Below are 27,232 nucleotides of genomic sequence, written 5' to 3'. Positions count from 1 at the left end.
CTGGATGCCTTTCCTTGGTCCTTAGCAGATGTGGGTACATCTGCCTCAAGGAGTCCTCTTCCGAGCGACCTGTGCTCAGCCCATCAAGACAGAATATAATGGGGTAGATATAAAGTCTCTGTCCACATTCTGTACATCATCCGTTTGATGGATACACAACACATTTTTTTTTTTAATAAATTTATTTATTTATTTATTTTTGGCTGTGTTGGGTCTTCGTTGCTGCGTGTGGGCTTTCTCCAGTTGCGGCGAGCAGGGGCCATTCTTCACTGCGGTGTGTGGGCTCCTCATTGCAGCGGCCTCTCCTGCTGCGGAGCACGGGCTCCAGGCACGCAGGCCTCAGTAGCTGTGGCACGCGGGCTCAGTAGTTGTGGCTTGGGGGCTCTTGAGCGCAGGCTCAGTAGTTGTGGTGCACGGGCCCAGTTGCTCCATGGCATGTGGAACCTTCCCAGACCAGGGCTCGAACCCACGTCCCCTGCATTGGCAGGCAGACTCCCAACCACTGCGCCACCAGGGAAACCCCACAATGCATTTTTGTAACTTTTTTCTCCCTCTAGTTTACCACAATGAAAATGAGTAGTTTCTGCATTCTGTATCTTTTCCACTTGGAACTATAATATGAGCATTTCCCTGAATCAATAGATATCCTTCGCCAGGATGATTTCTTTTCTAACTTTTTCTTTTGAAATAATTTTAGACTTCGAGAAAAGTTGCAAAAATAATACAGAGTTCCCATATATCCGTCACCCAGCTTCCCCTAATATTAACATCTAATATAACCATAGTACAATTAGCAAAGCCAGGAAATTCACATTGGTACCATTATTATTAACTAAACTACAGACCTTATCACATTTTGCCAGTTGTTCCACAAACGTCTTTTTCCTGGTCTAGGATTGAATCTAAGATCCCACGTTGCATTTATTTGTCATGTCTCCTTAGTCCTCTCTGATCTAACAATTCCTTGGTCTTTTCTTTGTCTTTCATGACCTTCACACTTTTGAAGAATGCTGGACAGTTATTTTGTAGAATGTTCCTCAGTTTGGCTTTGTCTCGTTTTCTTATGATTCAACTGAGCTTGTAAGTTTTTGACCAGAATACACAGGATGATACTGTATTTTTCTCAGGGCATCTTATCAGGGGTTTAGGCTTCAGTATGACTTATTACTGGGGATGTTAACCTTGATCACTTGGTTAAAGCGGTATGTAGTGGATTTCTTCACTGCAAAGTCACTCCTTTTCAGGATGGTATTTGATTGGCTGTATGGCTTTGCATTATCGATCCCTACCATAACCAGACCCTCTTTTTGCACATTTAGTTTGTTACCTGTTTTTGTTTGTACTGTTTTAAAGAATGCTGCAGTGGCCATTCCTACTGGCACATCTATTACCACATATCCCTGATTATTAGGATAAATTCCTAGAAGTAGAATTGCTGGAGCCAAGATTATTCACATCTTTAAGGCTATGTATGCTTGGGGCGGGACTGTTTGTTTCTCTGTTTTTTATTTGTTTCAATCAACTTTATTGAGGTGTATAACATTGTATATCTGTACAAGAAAATGCATAGATTTGAAGCACACGTTTCAGTGAGTTTTGGCAAATGTATACCCACGTGTAACCACCACCCCCATCACTATATAAAATATAAAATTTACATATACAATCTACAATTTCTTTCATTCCTCAAAATTCCTTGACGCCCCCTCATTCCCCAAAATTCCTTGACGCCCCCTTGCAGTCATTCCTCCCCCAGCTCACCCCAGGCAACCACTGATCTTATTTCCATCAGTGCAGTTTATTTTTTTTAACTGTATTTTTTATTTTTGGCTGCGTTGGGTCTTCGTTGCTGCGCGCAGGCTTTCTGTAGTGCGGCGAGCGGGGGCTACTCTTCGTTGCGGTGCACAGGTTTCTCATTGCAGTGGCTTCTCTTGTTGCGGAGCACGGGCTCTAGGCATGCGGGCTTCAGTAGTTGTGGCACACAGGCCCAGTAGTTGTGGCTCGCGGGCTCTAGAGCGCAGGCTCAGTAGTTGTGGCGCACGGGCTTAGTTGCTCCGCGGTATGTGGGATCTTCCCAGACCAGGGATCGAACCCCTGTCCCCTGCATGGGCAGGCAGATTCTTAACCACTGCGCCACCAGGGAAGTCTTCAGTGCAGTTTTATGTTACCTATTCTAGGACTTCATATGAATCAGAATTACACACTATGTACTCTTTTGTATCTGTCTCCTTTGATAGGAGAGAATGTTTGAGATTCATTCATGTTGCTTTGTATTGCAAACATTTGTTCCTTTTTTATTGCTGAGTAATGTCCTATTGTATAAATATACCACAATTTGTTTATCCATTCTTCCATTGACGGACATTTGGGCTGTTTCCAGTTTGAAGATATTATGAATAAAGCTGCTATGAACATTTGCCTACAGATGGATATATGTTTTCATTTCTCTCAGGTGCACACCTGGGAGTGGAATTACTGGGTCCTAAGCAGGTGTCTGTTTAACTTTATTAGACACGACAGGGTGGGTTATTTTCTTGTCCATTTTATAGCACAGGCTCCAGAAAGCTTGAGGGACTTGAATAAAAGCCAAAAGAGGAAGAGAAAGAGAACGCTAGATGCTTTTCCTGTTTATTTCCTTTAATCTTCAGAGCCACCCTAGAAGGTAGCAGTTGTGATTCCCATTCTGTAGATGAGCACAGTGAGGCTCACGACATGCAGCAAGATAAAGTTCTGAGTCCCCCAGGTCAGAGAACCCAAGTCCATGTTCTTTCACCAGATATGATCCTGCCTCCTTGGAGACAGTAGGTGGGGCAGCTGGGAAGGAGAACACGTCTTCCCCCCTCTCCTCTTCTCTGCCTGTCCTTCCTGCATCCTGTGGCCCACCCTGCCCACACCACTGAGGGCAGTCACCCTCGATGCCTGGGTCAGCCCCCTAGAGGTGAGAGTGATCTGAGTGCAGGGCCAGGGACTGTGCCCCCGTGATTGGCTTTGAGCCCTCAAAGCCACAGTACACACCAGGGAGTGACCCACACGCCAACCCTCAGCTGAAGGTGTCCAGCTTCTCCCTCCCTGAAACGCAATCCTCAGAGTGTTGGTCTCCTGGGCTGGTGGGCAGCGGGCGAGGGCAGCGGGCAGGGGCCGTGTCTCCCCGGCCACATTGCAGGCCCATTAGGAGCAGGCCTGAGTGCTTTACAGAGCTGACTAATGGGCTGCCTGTGACCTGGAATGTCATTACTCCCTGGGCTGGGGGGCCCCCCAGCTGGGTCCTTTGGGTCTTTACTGCTAATAATAATTGATGCTTTCTGTGTGGTTGCAGGGAAAGTTCTATCTGGTCATTGAGGAGTTGAGCCAGCTGTTCCGCTCACTCGTTCCCATCCAGCTGTGGTATAAATACATCATGGGAGACGATGCCTCCAACAGCTACTTCCTCGGAGGGGTCCTGATCGTCCTCTACAGCCTCTGCAAGGTGAGGTGGCCTGGGGGAGGCTGGAGGGCTGGCCTGAGGAAGACCCATTCACTGGCTGGGCCTGGCAGCGAGGGCAAGTGGGGAGCCTGGAATAACACCCTAATCTCTTTGTTTAATTGAAAAATTAAATTCACACAACACAACATTAACCACTAACCGTTTTATAGTGAACGATTCAGTGGCATTTAGCAGATTCTCAGTGTTGTGCCACTACCACCTCTGTCTAGTTCCAAGACACGTTCATCACCCCAAAAAGAAACCCTGTACCCATGAAGCAATCGCTCTTCATTCCTCCACCAGTGCCTGGCCACCACTAGTCTTCTTTCTGAAGACGCTATGGATTTACCTTTTCTGGACATTTCATATAAATGGAATCATACACCATGTAACCTTTGGTGTCTGGCTTCTTTCACTTAGCGTCACTTCCAAGGTTCCTCCACATTATAGCATATATCAGTACTGCACTCCTTTTTATGGTTACAGCCATCCTAATTTCTTGCCCATAAACCTCACCATATGCCATCATTTCATGTCGTCCTCTTCACAGCAACCCTTCAAAATACATACCATTATCACTCCTATATTATGGGCGAGGGTACTGAGGCTCAGAGAGAAGTAACTTGCCCAGCATCGCTCAGCTAGTGATCACAGAACAAGCGTCAAAGTCTGCAGCTCTCAACCCACCGACAGCACTGCTACAGAATTTGTTTCCTGTTCCTCTTATATTGCATACCCTCAGCTCTGCAAATCAGTATGCAGTGCTTCTCTTTTCATCATTAGTACAAATCAGGTTTTCCCCCTAACAATAAACACATCCTCCTCTGTCTTTTCCCTTATCTATTTAAGGCTTTAGAGAATTCTGGAGGAATGCATGGGTTCCCTTTCCTTCCTCCAAGCAGGGCTAGCCAGGCAACCCATGCAGTGTCGGCCACTGGGGCTTATTTTGCCTACTGATTCTGATCTGCTGGCAGTGGCTGACTGGAGTGCTGGACAGAGAAGAATGATTATGCCCTGACTCAGAAGAGTGCTGTGATCAATTAGCAATGCCTGCCCGGGGCTTGGGAGGGGGAAAAGACAGTACGCATGCCATATATTTGCTATCCTGGCCCCACTGGCAGGGGAGACTGCTGATGGAAGGCAGCAAGGCAAAAGCCAAGCAAAACTGATGGGAATGAGGAGTTTCAAATGGGAGGATGTGCCCTGAAAATGTCTGGAGTCAAAGATGAGGAGGGTCCATGGTGGTTGTTCAGGAATGGCGAAAGAGATCCCGAACAATCCTTGGATACTTTTCAGCCATCACCTCGCTCTCCTTTCAGTCTTTCGACATTTGTGGCCGCGTGGGTGGAGTTAGGAAAGCCCTGAAGCTTCTCTGCACCTCTCAGGTGAGTTGGCTTCTGATGGTCCTGACCGAGGTCACAGGAACCAGGAGCCGGAAACAGACCTTGCTGTGCTTCTGAGGGTGTCTCTCCAGCGAGGGACCACAGCTGTGTCTGTGTCTCTCTCCCTTCCATCAAACAGAATTATGGAGTCCGGGCTACTGGGCAGCAGTGCACAGAAGCTGGTGATATCTGTGCTATCTGCCAGGCTGAGTTCCGAGAGCCTCTGATCCTTATGTGCCAGGTGAGCAGGGCTGGGCGGGGCCGTTGGAGATGGAGGTTGGGGGACCACAGGGCCCTGCCCCATGCAGAAGTCCCAAGTGCCTGCATGGGACACTTGACCAAAACCAAATGACCAAACCTTGGGGCTCTGGGATGGGTCTTTGGGAGCAGTGTAGTCAAGCCTGGAGTCCTTCAGACCCAAGGTCAAATCTCAGTTCTGCCTTTTACTAGCTGGCTGCCCTTGGGCAGGTTTACGTCACCTCTCTGAGCTTTGATTTCAGTGGTAAAACGTAGAAAATGAAAATTTCAGTAGGGTATAGTGTCAGAATATCCTGAGTTTGAATCTCAGCAGCAATGTGGACCCCGAGTGGCTCAGTCCATCTCCCTGAGCCTTGGTTGTTTTCATTTATAAAATGGGTATCATAATAATGCCTACTTTATAGAGTTATTATTATGATTAAATGAGATCATCTCTGGAAAGAGCTAAATTTTAATTATTCAGCCCTAAAACTTACGATTATTACAGTTTTAGTATCATTATAATTATTATTACCATTTGTTTTCGTTATTAGTTGTGGGTCACCAACCCATAGTAGTAAGTACTGGTCAGTTACTTTTAACTGCCTAAATTTATCCCTTGGCCTCCTCCCTGCACTCCTTCTCTTCCTTCTCCCCCTCCCCCTCCCCCTCCTCCTCCTCCTGACATCAGGGGCTAAGATGTCAATTCAGCAAATGTGTATGAGCCAAAGCATCCTATCAGATACCGGGGAGGGGAGGCAGAGGGCACATAGACCCTGTCCCCTTCTCTAGAACACACGGTCTCCTTGGGGAAACAGACGCATACATAAATAACTATGAAACAAGGCAGGCAGTGATAAGTGCTGTGTAAGAGAGAGTGTCATGCAGCGTCCCAGGGGACCAGGCCAGAGAGCGATGAGTTGGAGGCTGAGAAGACTTTGGGGGAGGCATAGCCTGCAGACTAGAAGGAATGGGAGAGCATATGGCTCCCACGCCCACCTTCCAGGGGTAGGAGGACAGGAGGTGGGGTCCTTTTTTGGCATCAGCAAAATTTTTTTGGTTCTGCTGTTTGGGTATGTTTAGGAGGTTCGTTTTTAATCTTTAACTGTACTTATTTTTAAATTGAGAATAAATTTGCGTGACTCAGAAATTCAAAAGGTAGATGAAGAAGTCATGATGACTAAATGCAGTGTGGGACCTGGAACAGAGAGAGAACAGGAGAGAAAAACTAGCCTCATGAAATCTGAAGAAAGTCTGGAGTTTAGTCCATGGTCATGCATCTATGTGGATTTCTTAGCTTTGATAAATGTACCACGGTGATGTAAGAGGATAATACTAGTGGAGACTGAAACTGGGTGAGGGGTAATACAAGAACTGTCTGTACTACCTTTGCAACTTTTCTGTAAGTCTAAAATTATTCCAAAATAAGAAGTTCATTAAAAAAATATTTTAAAGATACAAAAAGGGAAGTAGTGACAGGGTTCCTACCCTTATCCCCAGCTCCCTAGGCCCCTAAATACCCACACAGGCAACCGGGCCAGTTTCCTTTATATCTTCCCAGAGATGCTTTGCAGAATTTAAATATATATACACACACGTGTACACAAACATATCTTTTCCAAAAAGACATAAGTTGCAGCACATTCTACCCAAACTGCATTCTGCATCTTTTCTTTTTGACTTGAAACTCTGCCTGAAGAGATTGTTCCTTATTTGTGTAACATCCCATTTTATGGATAGACCATAATTTGTTTAACCATTCTCCTATTGATGGGCATTTAGCAGTTCATAATCTTGTGTTATGACAAATATGGCTGTTATGAGAGATCAGGAATAGGGAGATCTATAGCACCTACCTGGACTCATCGTGTTGATTAAATGAGTTAATTCAGGTGAAGCACTTAGAACCAACCATGCCTGGTGCGTGGTCAGGTTCCATAAATATTAGCTCTCGTTGGCACGTATTCCGTTTCACATGTGTGCAAGCTCTTAGTAGGATAGATTCCTAGTGGTGGAATTACTGGGTCAGAGGGTATGCAGTTCTGACAGATGGTGCTAAATCGCCCTCCGTAAAGAGCCTATCCGTTTGCAACCCCAGTGCGGAGCATGACGCGCCCTCTTGCTCTCCTCCCTCACCAACATACCGTGTTATCAAGCCTTTTTGGAGCGTCGCCAATCTGACAGGTGACAAACACTATCTTGGTGCAGTTTTCATTTGCATTTGCCTAATTATGAGAGCAGACGAGCATCTTCTCATATGCTTCAGAGCGTCTGTATTTCCTTCTTGGTAGCAGCAATTCTTTGAACAGGATGTCAAGGTGAAAGTTTTTCTTCTTCCTTGCTGGCAGTCTCTCCAAGCCTTAGTCTGTTTGCCTCTCTCCCGTTCTTCTCCCGGTACCACTACATCTTCCCACAGCTGGATTAGAATTAGTGGGAGGGGTTGGACAAGACACCATCACCCCAGATCCAGGAGCAGGGGCCACACCCGGTGGTGGTTGAAGCCCACATACGTGGCCAGGCCTGGCACACGTCTCAGTCTTCCTCTGCTGCTGTGAGCCGGGCTTAGAAGGGCAGAGATGACGTCCACAGGTGAAAGGGCCTTGTTAATTCCTAAATGCACTGAATGAATGAACAAATGAATGAATGAGTCAGTAATGAGCCTTTACATCCTCAGTAAAGGCTTCTCTGATTCTGTTTCTCCAGTCTCATCAGTGCCCCCAGCTATGTGTCCTCGCAGATCCTGTGTTTTTCCTTCATAGCACTTATCTCAGATGTCAGCTAGATGATTAATTGGGCAGCTGGTTGTGTAAGGTCTGTCTCCTCTTTGCCAAATTATAAGCCACTTGAGAGTGGTGACCGTGTCTGTCTTTCTTAGTAGTGGAATCACAGTACTGACTCAGTAAACATTGGATGGATGGATGGAATGGGATGGATGGATAGAATGGCACAGATATATGGATGGATGGTTGGATGGATGGGATAGAGGAGATGGATGGATGGTTGGGATGGAGATGGATGGTAGCCAAGTGGAGGGGTGGGTGGGTGAGTGCAAAGGTGGGTGGATAAAGATAAATGTGTGGGTGACTGGGTGGATGGGCAAATGGATTGACAGATGGGTGGGTGAATAGATGGGTAGATGGGGGAATGGATGGGTGGATGAATGGATAGTTGGATTGATGAACAGAAGGGCAGATGCATGCATGGATAGATGAAGAACCCACTGGGCTAAAGGAACATCCTGTCTACCCTTCAAAGGGCCATCAGATTAAGCTCAGTGGGTCACTCACACCCACCACCTACCACCGCCTCCCAGAGCTGGGGCCTGAGAAGCAGATTGTCAGTTGGAGCTAGTCAGGCAGACACCGAGCATGTCCAGAGGTTAGAACTCTCCGCTCAGACAGAGCACACTCGCCTGGTTGGTCACTTCAAAGTATTTATGGCATGCCTCCTGCCAGCCTACAGGGGGTCAGGGAAAGGGCATTTTGAACACAAAGTCAGAAATCTGCCGTATTTAAAGCCCTCCTTGCCAAAGAGAAGAGTCAGAGTATGTTACAGAACAAACTGCCCTCCGGTTCTTGGTCACTGCCAGGAGTTTGGTTTCAGTGGGCTGGTGATACAAAGGAAAGAGGGCAAGAGTATAACAACCCCCACTGATTTTTTGCTTACACGTGCCTCACACTTGATGCTTTATGATAGGCTTTACCTGTTTGCATCCTTACAGATACCTTGTGGGGGAAATAGTAGCCCTGTTTTACAGAGAAGGAGACAGGCTCAGAGAGCCTGCTCTTAATCTCTGAGCAAGACATGGGGAGTCTGGATAGAACTTGGGATCAGGGTGGGGTAGCCTGTCCCACCCTAGGGACACCTCTCCCAACTCCGTGCTCCAGGAGACACAGCAGGGAACTGTTAACAACCCAGCACCACCTGCATTCCCCACTGACCACAAACCCACCCAACCCTACACTTCCCAGCTTGGAAGGACCCCTCCTCCCCTTCCCTCTGTAGGGGCTCATTCCTTTCTCCAAATGCTAGAGGCAGTCCTGGGTCATGAACTCCTCCAGCCCAGCCCCTGGGTGGTCCTGTGTTCTTTGAATCTCTTAATTTGGCCCCAGATTTGGTCGTGCCTGATTATCTGAGAAGGAAACTGTGAGCTCCTGGAGGCCAGGGACCAGGTCTTCATCATCTAGTATCTCCAGAATCTCCCACCTAACCTGCCTGGAAAGGCATTGTTTGTCAGAACCCCTACTCTGTGCAGGCTCAGGGCTGGGCAGTGGGAAGACAACAGCAGCAGTCACTGCCCTCATGGGGCCCAATGGGTCTGCTGACCCCTTGGTCCTGCCCTTCAGCCCATGGTGAGAATTTGGGCATGGGCGTCCAGACTCTGTGTGGCCTGCTCACCACCTCTCCCCCACTCCCCTACACCCACCTCACTGTAGCCACATTGGCCATCCTTGAGAGCCTCAAACGCTTTCCCATCTCGGGAGCTTTGCACATCTGTTCCCTTCAGCCTGGAATGCTCTAGCCCCCGCCGCCTCTCTTCACCTAGTTAACTCCCAAACATCCTTCAGTCTTCAACACAAGTGTCACCACCTTCAAGAAGCCTTCCTCGACTACCCCCTAGATCAGACTAGTCCCCCTGTAACATACTCCTGTAGCATCATGGAGCTCTTCTTTAGAACACTGTCTACAATTAGGCACCTACTGCATACTGTGCCAGAACGGGTTTATAAGAAGCTTACAGTCTGCCATGGAGAGACACATAATAAACAATAAACAGATATAATGTAATAATAACTATTACTGTATAATAGCCAACACTTACAGAAAACTTATTATTTGCCAGGCATTCATTGGTCTAAGTGCCTTTTTTTAAACTTTTTTAAAAAACATTTTGTTTGGATTTTTATATTATCAATTTTATTTTAAAAAATCTCCAACCTACAGAAAAGTTGAAGGATAGTAGAATGAACACCCTTTTATCCTTTATCTAGATTCACGAATCGTGCACGTTTTACCACATTGCCTTTTCTTAGTATAGACTTTTCCCCCTAAACCTGTTGAGAGTAAGTGGCTGACATTTTGATTCTATCATCCCTAAATATTTCAGCAGACATTTCCCAAGAACAAGGACATTCTCTCCCATAGCCACAATTCTACTATCACAGCATCAAATTTTTAATTGATATAAAATACTAATATTCAAATATATATTCAAATTTCTCTAATCGTCTTCAACATCCTTCATAGCTAGGGTTTTTCCCCACATCCAGGATCCAATCAGAAATCATATAGTGCGTTTGATTGTCGTGTGAAAGTACTTTAATGTTCGTTAATCTTCCTATGAGGGCAGTAGTAGTATCCCCATTTTACAGATGAGGAAAAAGAGGCACAGGGAGGTTAAATCACTTGTCCAAGTTTTACAGCCAGAGGGTGGTGGAACCCATTAATATTTCCAGTCTCCCCATGTTTCTCTTGACGCCTGTGGTCTGTTCTCAACCCAGCTGCCAAAGGGATCTTTTTAAAATACAAATCAGGGCTTCCCTGGTGGCGCAGTGGTTGAGAATCTGCCTGCCAATGCAGGGGACAGGGGTTCGAGCCCTGGTCTGGGAAGATCCCACATGCCGTGGAGCAACTAGGCCCGTGAGCCACAACTACTGAGCCTGCGCATCTGGAGCCTGTGCTCCACAACAAGAGAGGCCGCAATAGTGAGAGGCCCGCGCATCGCGATGAAGAGTGGCCCCCGCTTGCCGCAACTAGAGAAAGCCCTCGCACAGAAACGAAGACCCAACACAGCCAAAAATAAATAATAAATAAATAATAAATAAATTAAAATACAAATCATATCAAGTCAGCCCTCTGCTCAAAACCCTGCCATGGCTCCCTGCTTCTCTCAGAATAAAAGCCAAAGCCCTCCCAAGGCCCTACACAACTCTCTGACCTCATCCCGCCCTCCACCCCCAGGCTCAGCCCCACTCTCCTTGCTGTTCCTCCAGCACACCAGGCACACTCCTGCCTCCGGGCCTTTGCACGTGCTATTCCCTCTGCCTGGAGCACTCTTTTCCCAGATATCACCAGGGCTCACTCCTCACCCTCCTTCAAGTTTTACCTAAATATCAGTATCTCAGGGACATCCTTCCAGGCCACCCCATTCACCATCACAGGCCTCCCAAGCCCTCTTATCCCCGCTTCCCTGCTTTTCCATCTTAGCACTTACCACTGGCAGACTCTGCCTCTCAGAGATTCCTCTTGCTGGTTGTCTCCCCAGCTAGGATACAAGTTCCGTGAGGGCAGGAACTGTCTGTTTTGTTCACTGCTGGGTCCCAGCTCCTAGGACCAAGGCGGGCACCAGGTGGAGGCTTGGGAAAGTGACCCCAGTGGTCCTGATTGCTGTCCCCGCAGCACGTGTTCTGTGAGGAGTGCCTCTGCCTCTGGCTGGACCGGGAGCGCACCTGCCCGCTCTGCCGCGCGGTTGCCGTGGATACCCTGCGCTGCTGGAAGGACGGGGCCACTTCGGCACACTTCCAGGTGTACTAGGGCTGAAGACTGCAGTATCGCTGCTCCCAGGCACACCGGGGAGATGGCGGAGGGTCAGCGGTGTTGGGTCCAACTCCGGGGGCTCCCTGGGGAAAAGTCCTCAAGCACTGACTGTCCTCCTTCCTGCCTCTCTCCATCTCTTCCTCTAACGCCAGGCCCCTGTCACCTTCCCCACCTTCACCTCCCCCTCTTGTTCTGATCGTGGTGTGTGCATCCTACCCCTACACACGGGGACGCCTTCTCGCTCAGACTTGGTCTCCACCTACGTAGGTCTCCCACTTCCCTCCAAGTCAAGGAACTGGTAATGGACCAAGTCCCACCTGTTGATTATTTTAACTCGTGGTGACCTAATACCTGATGCTGCAAACTAGAGAGAGGCCTGGAGATACTGTCTCCCCCTAAATGGCCCAAGTCCGCAGATGAGAATCACGGTGAAGTATTTTCCAAATACAAATGCTGGGCCCCACCTTATCCCTACAGGAACTACGTGTACCAGACACTTAGTGTGAGCCAGGCACAGCCTTGAGCCTCCTGCCCGGACGACCTCCTGTAATCCTCACAAGGGCCCTATGGCGGAGGTACTGTTGTTTCCTTCGTTTCACAGATGAGGAAAGTGAGGCATAGAGCTCCGTGTGGAAACTTCCCCAGGGTCACCCAGTGAGCAATGTTGGACCAAGTTTCCAACCCGGGCCTGTCTGGCTTCGGAGCCTGACTCTTAACCACATGCTGACCCACTGCTCAGACACTTCAGGTGTGGGGCCTCCCAGACATGTTTCTTTAAAAGCATAAGAGGTGATTCTGACGCCCTTCAGTGGCTCAGGTGCATAGCACGTTCGATTTGGACTGCATTGAGAATGCTAATAGTGAACACTAGCTCCTGAAATCTAGTCGTGGTTGGGTCCATGGAAAGACTTGGTCCTTAAAATTGCTGTTTAGCTGGACTCTGGCGGGGATGCTCAATCGTGATTGGCTATCAGGAAAGGCCAGCTCTGGTGCAGATGCAGATGTCATGGGGTGTCCACTCCCATCTTTACTTCTCTCCTCCTCCTTTTGTCCTGTCCCTCACTTAAGACTCAGGCTTGTCAACAGCTCCTGTGGCCATTGCCTTCTCCCCTGGTAGCCTTCAGAGCAAAAGGCATGATCCATGTTATGGATTTTTCCACAAGCCAGGGTGGTGGTATAGAGCACAGCAGTGATCAGTGTTTCTGGAATCTCTATACCAGAGCTACTAATCTCTGTAATACAACAAGTTCTCCACCCATGAGACCCTCCCTGCTCTGAAATCTGGGAGGAGAAGGCACAGGTGATCCCTTAGAAGCCACTGGAATCTTGTCTGCCCTACCCGCCTCCCAACTCTATTCTCTCATTGTCAACCTCAGCACAACAGGCTAGCGCCAACGGCGTTACAGAGAAAGCAATCTGTGCGGCTACTGAGCAGATTAGCAAGAAAGCCCCAGGAGAAATGGTGGGAGCCTTGCTGCCGCCTCACTCTCAGCCAGTATTCACATGCCCATCCTGTCCCCAAGAGATTCAGAACATTCACCCCTGTGTGCTGTCAAGCCAGGACCTTTTCCTTTGCCTGACATCTCTGGCTATCTCCTGATACCCAGCAAGACATCCCTTCCAGGGCAGCGTGGCATCTTTCAAGCTCTGTTACTATGGCAATGGCCGCGATGTTACAATCCCACTTGCCTGGATAATCAACTCGGAAGGGGACGTGGAGGGAAATGGAGCCAGGCAGATTCGGCTGCTCTGTACCCGCTGCCTTGAGGAAGAACTGAAGGGAAGCAACAGGAGCTTCTGCAACTGGTTTTTATCAGAAAGATCGCCCTGTCTGCAGATGCCATCAAAGAAGCATGAGAAATTGCAGCTGGAGAAGACTTACTTATTAAAGTGCCAGCGTGTGACAGAGCAGATAGATCAGTCTGTTGGGAGTGAGGCCTGGAATTCTGATTCCAAACTCTGCATGACTTTGAGAAGTCACTTCACCTCCCTGTAGCCATCTCCAGGGTGACAAAGCCTAGTGTATTATCTACTGGAACCAGGGAAACTAACAATGTAGATTACTGGTGAATACCCCAACGGTTTTGTCAATTACACTCATGCCACCAAAAAAAACCTCTAACATTCCACAAATAATCCATGTCTCTGACACTATAAAGAGTGTCACATGTGGGGAACACTCAGGGGCAGGTGGGATGATTTAGTTTAGGATTTTATTTATTCATTCCCTACCCTCTGAGGGGAAAGTCATGTCTGGAGGTTTTCTTTTGGGTGGGAGGATTTAACTTCTGCTTTAGGGAGAAACAGTGGCCAGGGCAGAGGTTTCCAAACATAAAGCAGCATGTTTTCCCTAGCACGAGTTTTTAGTAGAAGCAGCCAAGAGCCACCGTTGGAAAGGAAGAACAATGCCACTCTCTTTTACCTGTCTCGGCTCTGCAACTCATTTGTTAGAAGCAGGATTAATCGAGTGTCAGGTCGGAGAATCCTGTTCTTAATATTTTATGACTCACTGACTCAAGTTCCACGAAGTCTTTGGAAATGGCCCTCCTAACTTAAAAGGTCTTGACCATAATAAATATGAGACGAAAAAAGCAAGCTCTGGACCTGGATGTAATAAGTTCATTACCTTCCTAAGGGGAGCGTGTGAGAGGCATTGGGAGGCTTCCAGACTGCCAAGACTTGGGGTTGGAAAGAGAAAATGTAAAAAGCGAGTCCTGGAATCTTTTAGTACTTTTGCTCTGGGCCAAACAGAGCTGTCTTTGGTGTTTTTAATGTCCCCTTAAGTTCCATTCTGCCAATAAATATGATCTGTCGTTGAAAGTTACATCCACGGTCTTGAGTCTCTGTTTGCCCCTTAAAGCCAGGTGGACCTGTTTTAGGACAAATTCGAAGACACACTTCATGCGGGGGTGGTCATCTGATGGCAGTTTTTCCCCAAAGTAGATCCCATTGAGTTGGCGCTTGATTTATTAAGGAAGTGCTCCCAGGAGAAACTAGTAAGGGAATGAGTGAAACAGGAGAAGGAGGGGATGAAGCCCAACAAGAGGGTGACTCTCAGGGAAGTCCCAGCTCAGCTTGGTCCTGCCGGGAGTTCCGGAGCATCAGCTGCATCTCAGAGTTTGTCCCACCCTAAGGTTTCTGTGCTCCCAGCTGTGGGCCAGTGAGGGGGGTGGGAGACCTCTCAGGCACTCCATTGAGGAGGCCCAGGCCTCTGAAGGTGTCGGGTGCCGCAAAGCACACAAAGGTGCAGGATGGCACCCAGAACTGGTAGAAGGGATCTTGGGGTGGCAGTTACAGAGCCCACTATGGCCATTAACTATAGGTTGATTGGACCCCAGATGCATGGGCTGATTCAAGAAGGGTTTTCTCAGATGCCAGATGACGATGGATATTTAAAATGTAAACAGCATTAGGTGACAATTGGTGCCTCTCAGGTCAACATTATGAAGCCAGCCACAAAAGCATCATCAAGCAGAACTTTTTGGTTGAAATTATTTGTAAACCAAGCCAAATACAGCTTAAGTAAAAGAAGGACTTTATTTGGTTCATGTAACAGTATGGGCTTTAGGTACAGCTGGATTCAAGGGCTCCGGGGGTGATAGTAGAATCATGTCTTTCCATCCCTCAATTGTTTTCCTTTGAGATGGTTTAGTCTTCAGGCAGTCGGATCCCACGTGTTGGGAAGAGAGCCTCCAGAAGCTCTTTGCTTGTGTTCTACCAGCTTCACAACCCCAGCAAAGAGAGCCCCTGCTTCCCCAAAGCTCCAGCAGGAGTTTTGAGGTTGATTCTCATTAGTTTGCCCCCAAACCAATCACTTTAGCCTTGGGGACTCAGAGTGCTGGACAAGCTTCGGTCGGCTGTTGAGCTCTGGACATGGGAACAGAGGTGGGTGGGAGGTGAAGTCCATCCCTCCAAGTCACATGGACTGAGAGTGGGGAAGGGGTGGGTCCCCAAAGAAGAAAAGAGGATCTATTATCTAGAAAAACCACCTGTCCTCAACCTACCATTCTTAGGAATAAACTAGAACTTGGTCTCTTGGTACAACTCAGACCAGGTAAATGCAGGTGAAAGTACCCCACCCTGAGCGGTCCATTCACCCATAGTTGGAGACATCAGTCTGCAGGGTCACTTGCTTATCTGCGTCATGTCATGCATAAACGATGCTTTTGTGCACTGACCTTGAACTGTTGGACCAGTTCCCCCAACCTGTTGCTCAACCCAAGGGTACTGCTTAGGCCAACCCTCCCCTTGGGGTGTTCCCAGGAACACAACAGGGACAGGAGATGAGCGTGTGGCCTTCTGTCCCAGGGAAGGTTGGCGTGTGCAGCCAGATCCTCCCGTAGTCTTTGGGGACCAACCTTCCAAAAGGAAATGAAAACGCAGAGGCCTTTGGCTAGAAGCACACAACCAGTTTTGTTTTGTTTTGTTTTTAATAAAGTCATTACAAATATGTACAAAGCGTCTCCAAGGTATGAAATTCCTCTTACAAAAGAGCACAGCGAACCAGCAAGGGTAGAAACCAGAACGGAATGTCCCCAAGCGTATCACCTCTCCAGCTGAGTCAGAGGGCTCACTGAGGTTCCAGACAGCCCCACAGCCATCTCCATTGCGCACAGGCGTTCCTGGGCGCTTAGAGTGCAGAAGACCTTGAGGGGAGGAAACGGGGGTTCGAGTGGGGGAGGGGACAGGAAGGAGATGAGAACGACTTCCCATGTCCTAGGAAGTAGGTCAAACAGGCCTTGTTTGCAAATGAGATGCTTGTCCCAGGGACCTTAACAGAAGTCAGGAACACAAAGGGCAGGGAACAAATACATAAAATCTCCAGCTGAGCCATCCAGGCTGTCCTGGAGCGTCCCCACATGCAACCTAAGTTAGGCTCCCCTGCTCCTTGCTGGGCCCCAGGCACGTGCTTGCCCTTGAACTAGCAATGCCAGTGGGACCAGCTCAGGATGGAACCCGGTGGAGCAGGAAGCTTAGCTCGGGGGCTTGGAGGGAAGTGGGGCCGGGGTTGGGGTGGGGTCCACGCACACCTGAGTCCACATCTCGGCTCAGCCACTTCACTCTTCGCGTGCAACTTTGGCCAAGTTGCATGACCTCACTGAGCCTCAGCTTCCTCAACCGTAAAATGGCAATAATAACAGCACTGTCTTCCAGAGTGGGTGTGAGGAATAGCTAAGGGGGAAACATGCAAAGCTCTTAGCACAGTGCTTCTTTACTGTGTGAAGCAGCAAGAACCAGCCTTTTCGTGCTGGGGATGGGTTGAGGTCGTCGGCTTTTGAATTGCCTTCATGATAGTGTAGATCTCAGTACATATAAATTCTATAGAACAATCTGCCAGCAAGGCTTGGGGTCACAGTGTTGACCTGACAAATCTGTGAACCATAATGGAAAGGTACATAGAGCATCGTCTGGTTCGAAGCAGGTCTACCCCTCCTTGATCAGTACATAAGTCTCTTCCCAGAGGAGATTCTACAACCTGGAACATTGTAGGTGCTCAATAAGTAGGTGCTGAATGAATTAATTAAACTTTTAAAAATAAGCTTTCGATTTATACTTCAAAATGACACTTTTGATATCAACTTCCTCCATCAGCTCCCGTGGGACTAGGCCTGCCCCTTCACCCCCCAAACCAGCTTCTGACCCTGTGATGGGCCCAGGTGGACTTAAGGGGACATTCAGAAAAGGAATTGGTATCCACACGGAAGAACAAAACCTGTATTCTGGTCACTGCAACTTCTAATACCAGGTGGACACTCAACAAGTCCACAATGGCAAGCCAGTGTCCCCAAAAGACACTTGTGTAGCATCAGAGGAGGACTCCCTCAATTTCCCAAGCAAGGGGAAGTGATATTTTGTCACTGTCAGAAACATGATAATAAAGCTAGGAGTACATGAGATCAGATATGTAAATTGTGAAACCAAAGTCACAGCTCCATGGTACTGTGACCGTATTGTTTAAATCACCCTTTTCCCCTCATCAAAATAGAAAAGAATTTTAAAATGAGATCACTGGAAGAAGTGGAAAAAAAGTCTCCAGGATCCCAGTGAAAGAGGAACAAAATGGGAATTGGGATCTAGGAGATGTACAGCCCAGGACCATGGACAGCAGCCAGAGAGGTGCAGGGCTTCTCCAAAGAAACTGTTAATCAAGCTGTGCTCAAGGGAATATGAAATGGAACCCAAAATTGAAAAGGGGAAAAGAGATCTTGTTTGCTCGTGGGCACTGGGGTAAGGGAGAAAAGCTTCCAGAAGGGAATGGATCTAATTTGGAATGTTGCGGTCCCAAGAGCTTCCAATCCCTGTGGCTCCTGGACCCTCACCCTCTGAGAGCAACCAGAAAGAAGGAGGCCCTTCTGATTGCTCCTCACCTCATTATGCAGCAAGCTACCTAAACGATGATCTCAGAGGCCTCCCTCTGCTTTGCACACACACAAACACACACACTGCTGTCTGCTGAAACCTGATATGAGGTCTTTTTTAAAATTTATTTCAAAGCCTCCCTCCCTCTCTCTCTCTCTCTCTTCACAGACGCTCTGCAGTGAAGCTAATCAAAATCAATGATTCCTTGGCAGCCAGAGAAAAGCCGGCGGGTGGGGGGGGGGGGATGGTGCCAGCACTTTGCACACTGTGGAAATATTTTTTTAAAAAAAACCCACCACCCCACTATCTCATGCAATCCAAGTAATGCAACAGGAGAGACAGTGGAGACAATATATACATATATATCATGCTTCAATTTCCTAATACAAATGTCCATCAAGAAGTCAAATCTCATATAAAAACAAGCATTAAAAACAACCCCTTGTCAAAAATCGGGGCATTTGAGAAATGCACTCAAATTAATGATGTGCAAGAAAAAGCTGGGGTTAGATAAATACACAGTTTCTAATAATATAAGAGAATATGTACAAGGGACTTGGCTGTAAAGCTCCATGAGGAGGGTCCTGGGTGCCCAGTTCTCTCAAGTGATGTGGCTTCATTGAAATCAAAATTGCCTGAAACCCCAGCATTTGGAGTTTGGATCCTCCAGCGGGAATGTCATAAGCTAGTCAGGGTCGATAAAAGGATCCTCTGACCTTTAACCTGTGTCTAGGTGGTCAGCACATCCCCACTGTGGTCTTGAAGGTGCAGCCTTAAAAGCAGCAGAGAGCTATGATCGCATACAACTACAGTAATGAAAACCCCCTCCCCAGAAAATGGGGTCAGCTGGAAAGTCTAGCGTCTGGCTAGGAAAGTGACTAAATAAAAGCAGAGACTGTATTTCGTATCATTCTAATGAATTTGCCTTCTCTGAGTTCACGGCTTGGCGGGGATGTCACCTGCTGCTCCCTGACGACCTTGCCTACACACTCATCCCCTGTAAACATAACTGCAGGAAGGGCTCCAGCCATGAAGGGAAACAAATTCTTTATAAACAAGCTTTCCTTTTGGCTTTGCCGAGTTCCAAGCTGTCGGGGGGCGGCCGGGGGGAGGGGGTGGGTGGGAAGCTGCCCTCACATTCAGCAGTTCTGGGTTGCATTTTTCTTTAAAGGGCTGTTTAGGAAAACATAAGGCATGGATTTTTTTTTTCTTTTTAAACAAAGAGACAGCTCTCAGCTTGCAGCAGCCCTGAAAGCTCCTGCATTCTAAAGGACCTGGTAATTTTCAGCAACGCCCATGGGAAAGAATTGCCGTTTCAGAGCCATGTCAACCTGAAAACAGCTGGTCCCTCTGCTGGTTTCTTAGAACTGGAAGAGTGTCTGCAAACCAGCCCAGCAGACCCCCTCTCCACAGGTACCGCGTGGTGACCTGCAAATCCAGCCTTGTAGAATGACTGTCTGAACCTGCAGCCTCGTGCCTCACCATCTCAGCTTTGAAAACGGCAGTGTGAGCCCTGCACAGAGGAATAATACCTGTTGTTGGATATTTTTTTTAATGAAAGCAAAAAATAATCATCACTCCCTGAAGAGTCTTTGCAGCCAAGTCTCAGTCCAGCACACATCTTTTTTTAGCCCTTCTAGAAACTTCTGAAAATAGTAGCTTATCCTGGGGGGGAAAAAAAAAATCAGACCCTCAGAAAGTGAGATGCTGGTGCATTTCATTGAAATGACCCTCTCCCTCCCCCAACGTCCCTGGCTTATAAATCACCCTTGACCAGAAGGTAGCCATTTCTTGGCTCTTCAATCCATAAAACCTAAGCCCTGAAATGCCCTTGGGGAGTCAGGGAGGCTGTGGTCTGAACTCGAAGGGTACTTGCGGGCGGAGGAGGCAGCAAACAAGTCACACGTGAGGTCAGTTTTCCACCCCGTAACCAGCAAGCCACTCAGTGCCATCACCCCCCCTTCCTCCCTCCCAAAGCCCAAGGTTTGCTCCAAAACACCTCCGTATATTCATCCCCGTGTAGAGAAAGAGAAAAGACTCTCAAGTGGCACTTTTGTGACTGATTCCTTTAAAATAAGAATCTGAAACAGCAAAATAGAAACCTCTCTCGTCCCCTGGCCTTGCAGGTCTGGCAACAGCATACCATGACAGCACCAGCAAGAACACACTTAGCACCAGCAAAATTTAAGCGAAGCACCAGAGACACCAGATTGGTAGGGGGGTAAAAAAATGCCATTTGTCTTGATGACAGTGGGACTAGCCATCTATCTAGGTAGGCAGAGAGAGAGAGGCTAGGACTTGTCAAGACTTAGAAATGGAGGTATCCCAGACTGCCCCTACAAAATTGGCCCTGAGTCCTCACTTTTTTTTTCTATTTTGCTTTTTGCACTTTCACCTCCTCCTCCACCGGCATCCCTTCCCAGGCAGTTGGTCGCCTCTGAGGCTAATTCCCACCGGTCTTTGCAAAACTTCTAGGTACACAGTAAGCATCTCTCTTCCAGTGCCCCAGACATGAAAGAGCATCAAAGTTCACATCGGAAGGTGCAGAAAAGGGAGGGGACCACGTCCTTGACAAGGCATGCACTGAAGAGTAATATTCATATTTTCTTTTTCTATATATATAGAGCTGTATGTAAATAGCGTTGGGGTGTCTGTTTCTGCAGCTGGATATCAAAGAGGGCTTCCCCAGTCCCATTCCGCGTTGCTACTATTGCCCCAGGCGCCGTCTTTATTCTCCACTTCCTTCTCGAAGTGCCGACTGCGGCCTTTCAAGCTCTGGGCTCCCCCCTCAGGAAAATGGGAACCGGCTTTCTCCAAGGACACAGGGTTTTCACCAACCTGCAGAAATAAAGATTTGTATTTCAGTCAGTAGGCACGTGCAGACAGCCACTGGGGATGACGTCAGCGCCTTGGGCCGCAGCACAGCCAGTTCCACTTGTCAGGAGGGGGAGGGGGATAGGCGAGAGCTGCTAGATACCAAAGCTCTGATTTGGAAGGAAAGGTTCCCCCAAAGCTAGTCTTGGTGCTGCCCCTCCCCCCCAAAGCTCTGTCCACATAGCAGCCTTCCTTAAACATATATGTACACGTGCAAACACACACACACACACACACACACACCCCTCTTGTTTTCAGACCTAAATGTTCACATAGGCATCTTCTGTGATTTAAAAAGACGACGTAGAGACACACTACTTTTTTGCTCCTCCATGTCAGGAACGGGACCATCATCTATTCATTTCATAGATCCATATTCAAGGCAGACTTGTAGGACAGTCTCTGCTGTCATCCATCCACCCACCCATCCATCCATTCACTCATTCATTGACGAACATGCCAAGCACCATACTAGGTGTTACAGATCCAATGACACAGTTCTTAACCTTAAGGGGCTCACAAGACAACAAAGGGAGATGAGATGAAATCAATAATGACAGTGTCATGGGAAGAGCCTGCAATCTGGGTAGACATGGGCTATGGGAGCCCACAGGAGAGGCAGCTCATGAGGGAGGAGGGGAAGTCAGAGAAAGAGGAAGACCCCTGCTGAGTACTGAAAGATGCCAGTGAATTAGCCAGGATAAGGTGAGGTATCCCGGGCAGGGCAGAGAAAAACAGTGCATGCCCAAGAGAATGGAAACTATATATCCACGCAAAAGCTTGTACACAAATGTTCAGAGCAGCATTATCTATAATGGCCCCAAAGTGGAAACAACCCAAATGCCCATCACCTGATGAATGCATAAATAAGTAGGGTATTTCCATACAATGGAATATGATTTGGCCATAAAAAGGAATGAATCACTGACACATGCTACAACACGGATGAACCTTGAAGACATGCTGCTAAATGAAAGAAGCCAGACACGAAAGGGACAAATGTATGATTCCATTTACAGGAAATGTCTAGAATAAGCAAATCTATAAAGAAAGCAAGCAGATTTGTGGTTGCCCAGGGCTGGGGAGGAATGTAAGCAATTGGGGACTAAATGCTAATGGGTACGAGGCTTCTGTTGGGGAACTGAAAATGCTCTAAAATTGATTGCGGGGATGGCTGCACAACTCTGGAAATATAATAAATACCATTGACTTGTGCGCTTTAAAAGGATGTGAAGTATATCAGGAGGAGGAGAGGAAGAGGGAGAGGAGGAGAGGGAGGGTGAGGAGGAGAGGGAGGGAGTACAGGAAGGGGATGAAGAGAGGAGGGGAGGAAGGGAGAAGAAACAGGACACAGAGGAAGGACACACCATGACTAGGTCAGGGAGCTCGATGAGCCTCAAGCAAAGACTGGGCCCTGGGCCCTGGGGGGAGATGAGGCTGGAGAGTCAGCAGAGGAGATAAACACAATTCGTACATTACTCTAAAGCAGGTGGTGGGAAAACTGCCGTGTGCGTGATACAAACCACGTGGTGTAGGAGAGAGATGACTTTATGACCTTCAAGTGGACAAAAGTCCGGGATACTGACTTGCATGAACTGCACCAACAGACTCCCTTGGCCTCTGGCCTCCTCCGGGGTCTAGTTCACAGAAGGCAGCAATGGCATGGCGAGACAGGGCCACAGGTCGGCCGGAGTACCTGCCAGGAAGCTCTCTGGCGCAGCTCCGGGCCCCCCTCCAGGCTCTGGGTCCTGTCCCCTCGCCTCGCCTTTAGGCCAGGGGGGCTGCCAGCCTCAGGGGGGCTGCAGGATCCCTCACTGATTTCCTAAACCCTGCCCACACTTTGCCTTCGAACCTTTACTAAATTCTCCTCTGATTACTCAGTTTGGGGGCGCTCTCTGCCTCTTACTTGGACCCTGACCGATACATACAACTGCGTCCATAATCACATGGGCCCCACAATCTACATTAGCTGCTGGTCACAAGGATCTGAATCAGCAACTTCAAACCTTTTGCTTTTGACCTGCTCAGGTGGAGGGAGAAGACCCCTGCAGCCCGCCAACCACCACCCCCCACCCCGTTCCCCTCCTGTCCCATCAGGACACAAGCGCAGAAGGCATTCTGCTTTACTGTGTAGCTGCTGTATGTTTTCATGGAATACTGACTCAGAGTCACCGTCAACTCAACTGAGAAGCACACTCAATTTAGTTCATGGAAACCAGCTTCTGTAACCCCTAAAAATCTCACTTTGTTGGTGTCTAGTCATACTGACCTATAAAGTCAGTGGAACCCTGCAGCATTAGCCTGAGGTGATTATGCTGCCTTAAGCATGGGTACAAAAAAGGAACGATGGAGGGAGAGAAAGGAACCACGTTTATTAAGCACCTACTGTGTGTTATGGAGTGTGCTGACTTCGTGCTAAGCATTGTTCTCTGCACAAGATAAAGCTCAGTGCCTGCCCTCAATTGGCCTCCAGTCTTACTGGGGAAGACATGAAATGCCAGAGGCCAGGACTGTAAAAGACCATTGTCTGCAGACAATGTGTGTGCAGACACATTGGTCTGGGTGTGTTTAGAGCCCAGAAGTCGGGATGCGGTTACACTCACCAGGAAAGCTTCAGAGAGGAAGCAGGATTTGAACTGGGCCTTGAAGATACACAGACAATGTTTTTGCCATATTTGGAAGAAGGCAGGATCGTTTAGGTGGGGAAAGGGCCTAAGCAAGGCGCAAGAGCAGTGACAAGTATGGCTCAAACAGGGGACCCTGACGAGCAAGGAACTGCATCTGAAAGTTGTTACAATTGAGGCTGTGTCGATACCTGAGTTGAATGGAGATGATGAAGGGAAAATAACAGTGGCATCAGGCGAGAAACTGTATTGTTTCCTTGCAAAACTAGGACCAGCAACTGATTTTCACTTTTCCTACCTGTAAATCATTGAGCCTATAATGAGTCTTTCTAAGGGTTTCCCAGGGCTGCTAAATGGACAAATTCCTGTGCCCGTTTGTGTACTGATTACTGGTTGGCGTCCACAGTGAAGGATGAACATTAGAAGCACACCTCTGCACGGCATCAACCAGCCAGTGGACACACGTTCCACAATCAGGGTGGGCCTATGTATACACTTCTGGAGGATTTTGTTTGTTTGTTTGTTTGTTTTTTAGTTAGCATTTTTTTCACTTCAGGATATGTTATGTCAGTAAGTATAACTCTTTTTTTTGTTTGTTTCTTCTGGGGGACTTTAAATTGGACACCCTCCACTAGCCCACAGAAGCAGTCAGATAAATGTGCTCAAGGATGTTCCCTCCAGCTTTATTTGTAATAAATTTGGAATTTATTACAAATCTGGAGTTTGGAAGCAACCCATGTGTTTATTGATAGGAGACTGGATTAACAAATTAAGCCACCTGCCTATTAGAAAGAGGTAAATCTAAATGTACTGAGACAGAAAGATGGCTATGATTTTTAATTGAAAAGAGCAAATGCCCCAGATCTTTTTTTCCTTTAATGAATATGTGTGTGTGTGCATACACAGAGAGCTATATCTATCTATATATCCATATAAAAAGTATGGCAGAGAGGCAAAATAGTATAATGGTTAAGAGCCCAGACTCTGGAGCTCGACACCTGAGTTGGAATCCTGATTCAGACACTTAAAAGCTGTGTGACCTTGGGCCAGTTATTAACCTCTCTGGGTCTCAGTTTCCTTATATGGAAAAGGTGGGGGAGTATATCGAATCTTACTGTGTTGATATAAGGACTGAAAGTATTAACATATGTGAGGACTTAGAAGTCCAGCACATAGTAAGATCTGCATTTGTTGTTATTATTATTGTTATCATTGTTATATACTCCAGACTGAAAGTTACCCCAGGGGATGGCTTTGGGGGTGGAGTAAAAGAACAATTACAGCGTTCTACTTTATATACTTTACTTCTGTATTGTTTATGTTATTTTTTTCTTTTCTTTTTTTGAAAGGAGTAAGGAGTCATTGTACAATTTTAAACTAGTTTAAAAACATAAAGTCCACAGCTCCCTATGAACCACTTGAACTGCCCCTGGGATGTTTTTCCTCAAACTTGGCTCATAAAGCACTTTCTCAAATGCTGACTCACAACCAAAGCTCACAACTGAAGAGATTCATGAAACTCCTGTTCTTAAATGTCCCTATTTCCACTTTGCACCCACAGAGTGGAGGGGCGGAGGACAGAGGGGGAGAACAGGAAGCCTCGAGAGACCGGCTGCCTGGGCTGGGGCACTGTAGGTGGAGAGCTGTGAGCTGTGAATCCCGCTGCAGCGTTACAACAGGAGCCTTACCCCCTCTTCCCTACATCTGAGAAGAGTTAGGACTCTTGGGTTCCCTCCTAAGAGGTCCCAATTTTTAATTTAAAAAAATATCTTTTTTGCTCTTGCCGTTTGCATATGTGATAAGTTAGAAGTTCGAATAGCAGAGAAGGATATAGAAATAAAAGGAAAGCCGCCTTCACTCCACCCCTAAGCCTCCCAGAATACTTTCTGTGCATTTATACACCCCTTGTCTCTCCCCTTGACCCACCATTTCATCCTCAGGGCTCAGCACCATGCCCTGCACAGAGCAGGTGTTCAGTTCAACCTGTTGAGTGACAGTGGCTAAGTGAGCACGTGAATAATGGTGGTAACTTCCCCACTCTTCCATCTTTGTTTTTTTTAATTAATTTTTATTAGAGTATAGTTGATTTACAATGTTGCGTTAGCTTCTGCTGTACGGCAAAGTGGATCAGTTACACATATACATATATCCACTCTTTTTTATTCTATTCCCATATAGGTCATTACAGAGTATTGACTAGAGTTTCCTGTGCTATACAGTAGGTTCTTATTACCCACTCTTCCATCTTTGGTTTCAGCGGGTTGATTTTGACCATGGAGTTCAAATGGTGCCAGTGGTCGGTCCTGATGTCTAAGAATCATGGGTACAAAGCTCTCCATGTGGAACCCTCCTAGAGGGAAGGTGCTCTGGGCCATGTTATCATTTAAATCTCTGTCCATGTAGCTCTTGCTGGCCAGTTAGGACACTGGGCTCTGCGGAGACGGTGGCTGAGGGGACTAAAAGAGCAGAAGACTAGGTGTGGGGTGTACGAGAAAGGAAGAGGCCATTTGGCAGCTCCTGGAAGATGTGTTTCCTTCTCTCTGCCTATCTATCTATTGCCCCTGTTATCTGTGAATAGTTATCAATGCTATCAGTGAACAGTTATTGATTATATGAAGTCTGTGGAGAGAGCCCAGAGACCTCAAAGCTCTGCCCACTATGAAGTTCTGGCAGGTGGGCCTTGAATGCCAAACTAACTTGATGTCCAAAAGAATAAGCACTGAGAAGTTGGGGGTAGCACAGCACAGAATCGACACCAAACCAAATGGACAGACCCTTCTTAAAGCAACCTCGCCTTATGTATCACATGTTACAACACACACATTCTTTCACCCAACAAGTTCACCTCTAGGAACTTCAGTTTTTTGTGTTTTGGTTTCAAAGTTGTCCAAACAAGAATTCACTAAACCTCACTTACGAACTATCAGAAAATGGGGAACAGCGTAAATATCCCTGGGGATGTGACCAAATAAGGAAATCGTGGTCCATCCAAGCAACGGAACACCATGCAGCCATAAAAAAAGATGATGAAAACCTCTGTTGACATGGGAACATCTCAGCAACCTATTTTTATTGGGGAAAAAACAGATTACAAAACAGCATGAACAGTATGATCTCATTTCTTTAAAATAGGATACACGTGTGGGTGTGTCTACGCATCAAGGGAAGTCTGGCAGGGTGGTCTCCGAAACCAGAGGTCATAAATTTAAATGCATTGGCCCCAGTAACGTGTGCCCAGGAGGGGCCAGGGTCACTGGAGAGTTTGTGTCCCATCTAAAGAGGTTTCTGACACTCATCTCCAGCCTTTTGCTGCCACATGGGACTTGGTATTGTCAGATCCTTCTGTTTTTTCAATAAAAACTGGAAACCTGAGCTTCAATATGAAAGTGCCTGATTTTTAAGCGTGTGGGGGAAGACATCCAAGTCAAATAAATCTAAACGGCAGGCCAATTACAGCCAGGAAACCACCAGGTTTCGACCTCTGCCTAGACGCTAAGACATTTTTCGACAGAGACAGCTGGCATGTAAGCCCGCCTCATTTTCACCTTCAGAAGCTATCTCTGTGCCTTGGTTTCCCCATCTATAAGGTGAGGGAGTTGTGTTAGGTGGTTTCTAAAGTCCTGTCTATTTCTGGCTGTGTTTCAAGAACGGTGATCTCTTTGGGTCATAGATCTTTTGAGATCAAAGCAATGATTTCTCCCTGAAGTCGGGGGGCGGGGGCGGCGAATAGAGGAGTATGAAGTCAGCCAATTTTA

General features: G+C 47.4%; 1 protein-coding gene across 2 annotated transcripts in view; it reads left to right on the top strand.

Moving 5' to 3' along the window:
• The window catches only part of RNFT2 (ring finger protein, transmembrane 2), a 60,940-nt gene extending 48,231 nt beyond the window's left edge, over positions 1-12,709 (top strand). Inside the window, exons 8-11 of one of the 2 annotated variants that reach the window (XM_068563466.1) lie at positions 3,317-3,466; positions 4,783-4,848; positions 4,985-5,086; positions 11,482-12,709. In XM_068563466.1, coding sequence (XP_068419567.1) covers positions 3,317-3,466; positions 4,783-4,848; positions 4,985-5,086; positions 11,482-11,616 — 453 coding nt within the window. In that variant the 3' untranslated portion in view covers positions 11,617-12,709. The other variant, XM_068563467.1, reaches the window with a different exon arrangement.
• Positions 12,710-27,232: the final 14,523 nt, after the last annotated feature.

This window comes from Eschrichtius robustus, chromosome 14, assembly GCF_028021215.1.
Source record: "Eschrichtius robustus isolate mEscRob2 chromosome 14, mEscRob2.pri, whole genome shotgun sequence".
In the NCBI taxonomy this organism is placed as follows: domain Eukaryota; kingdom Metazoa; phylum Chordata; class Mammalia; order Artiodactyla; family Eschrichtiidae; genus Eschrichtius; species Eschrichtius robustus.
This window is presented reverse-complemented; position numbering and strand designations above follow the sequence as displayed.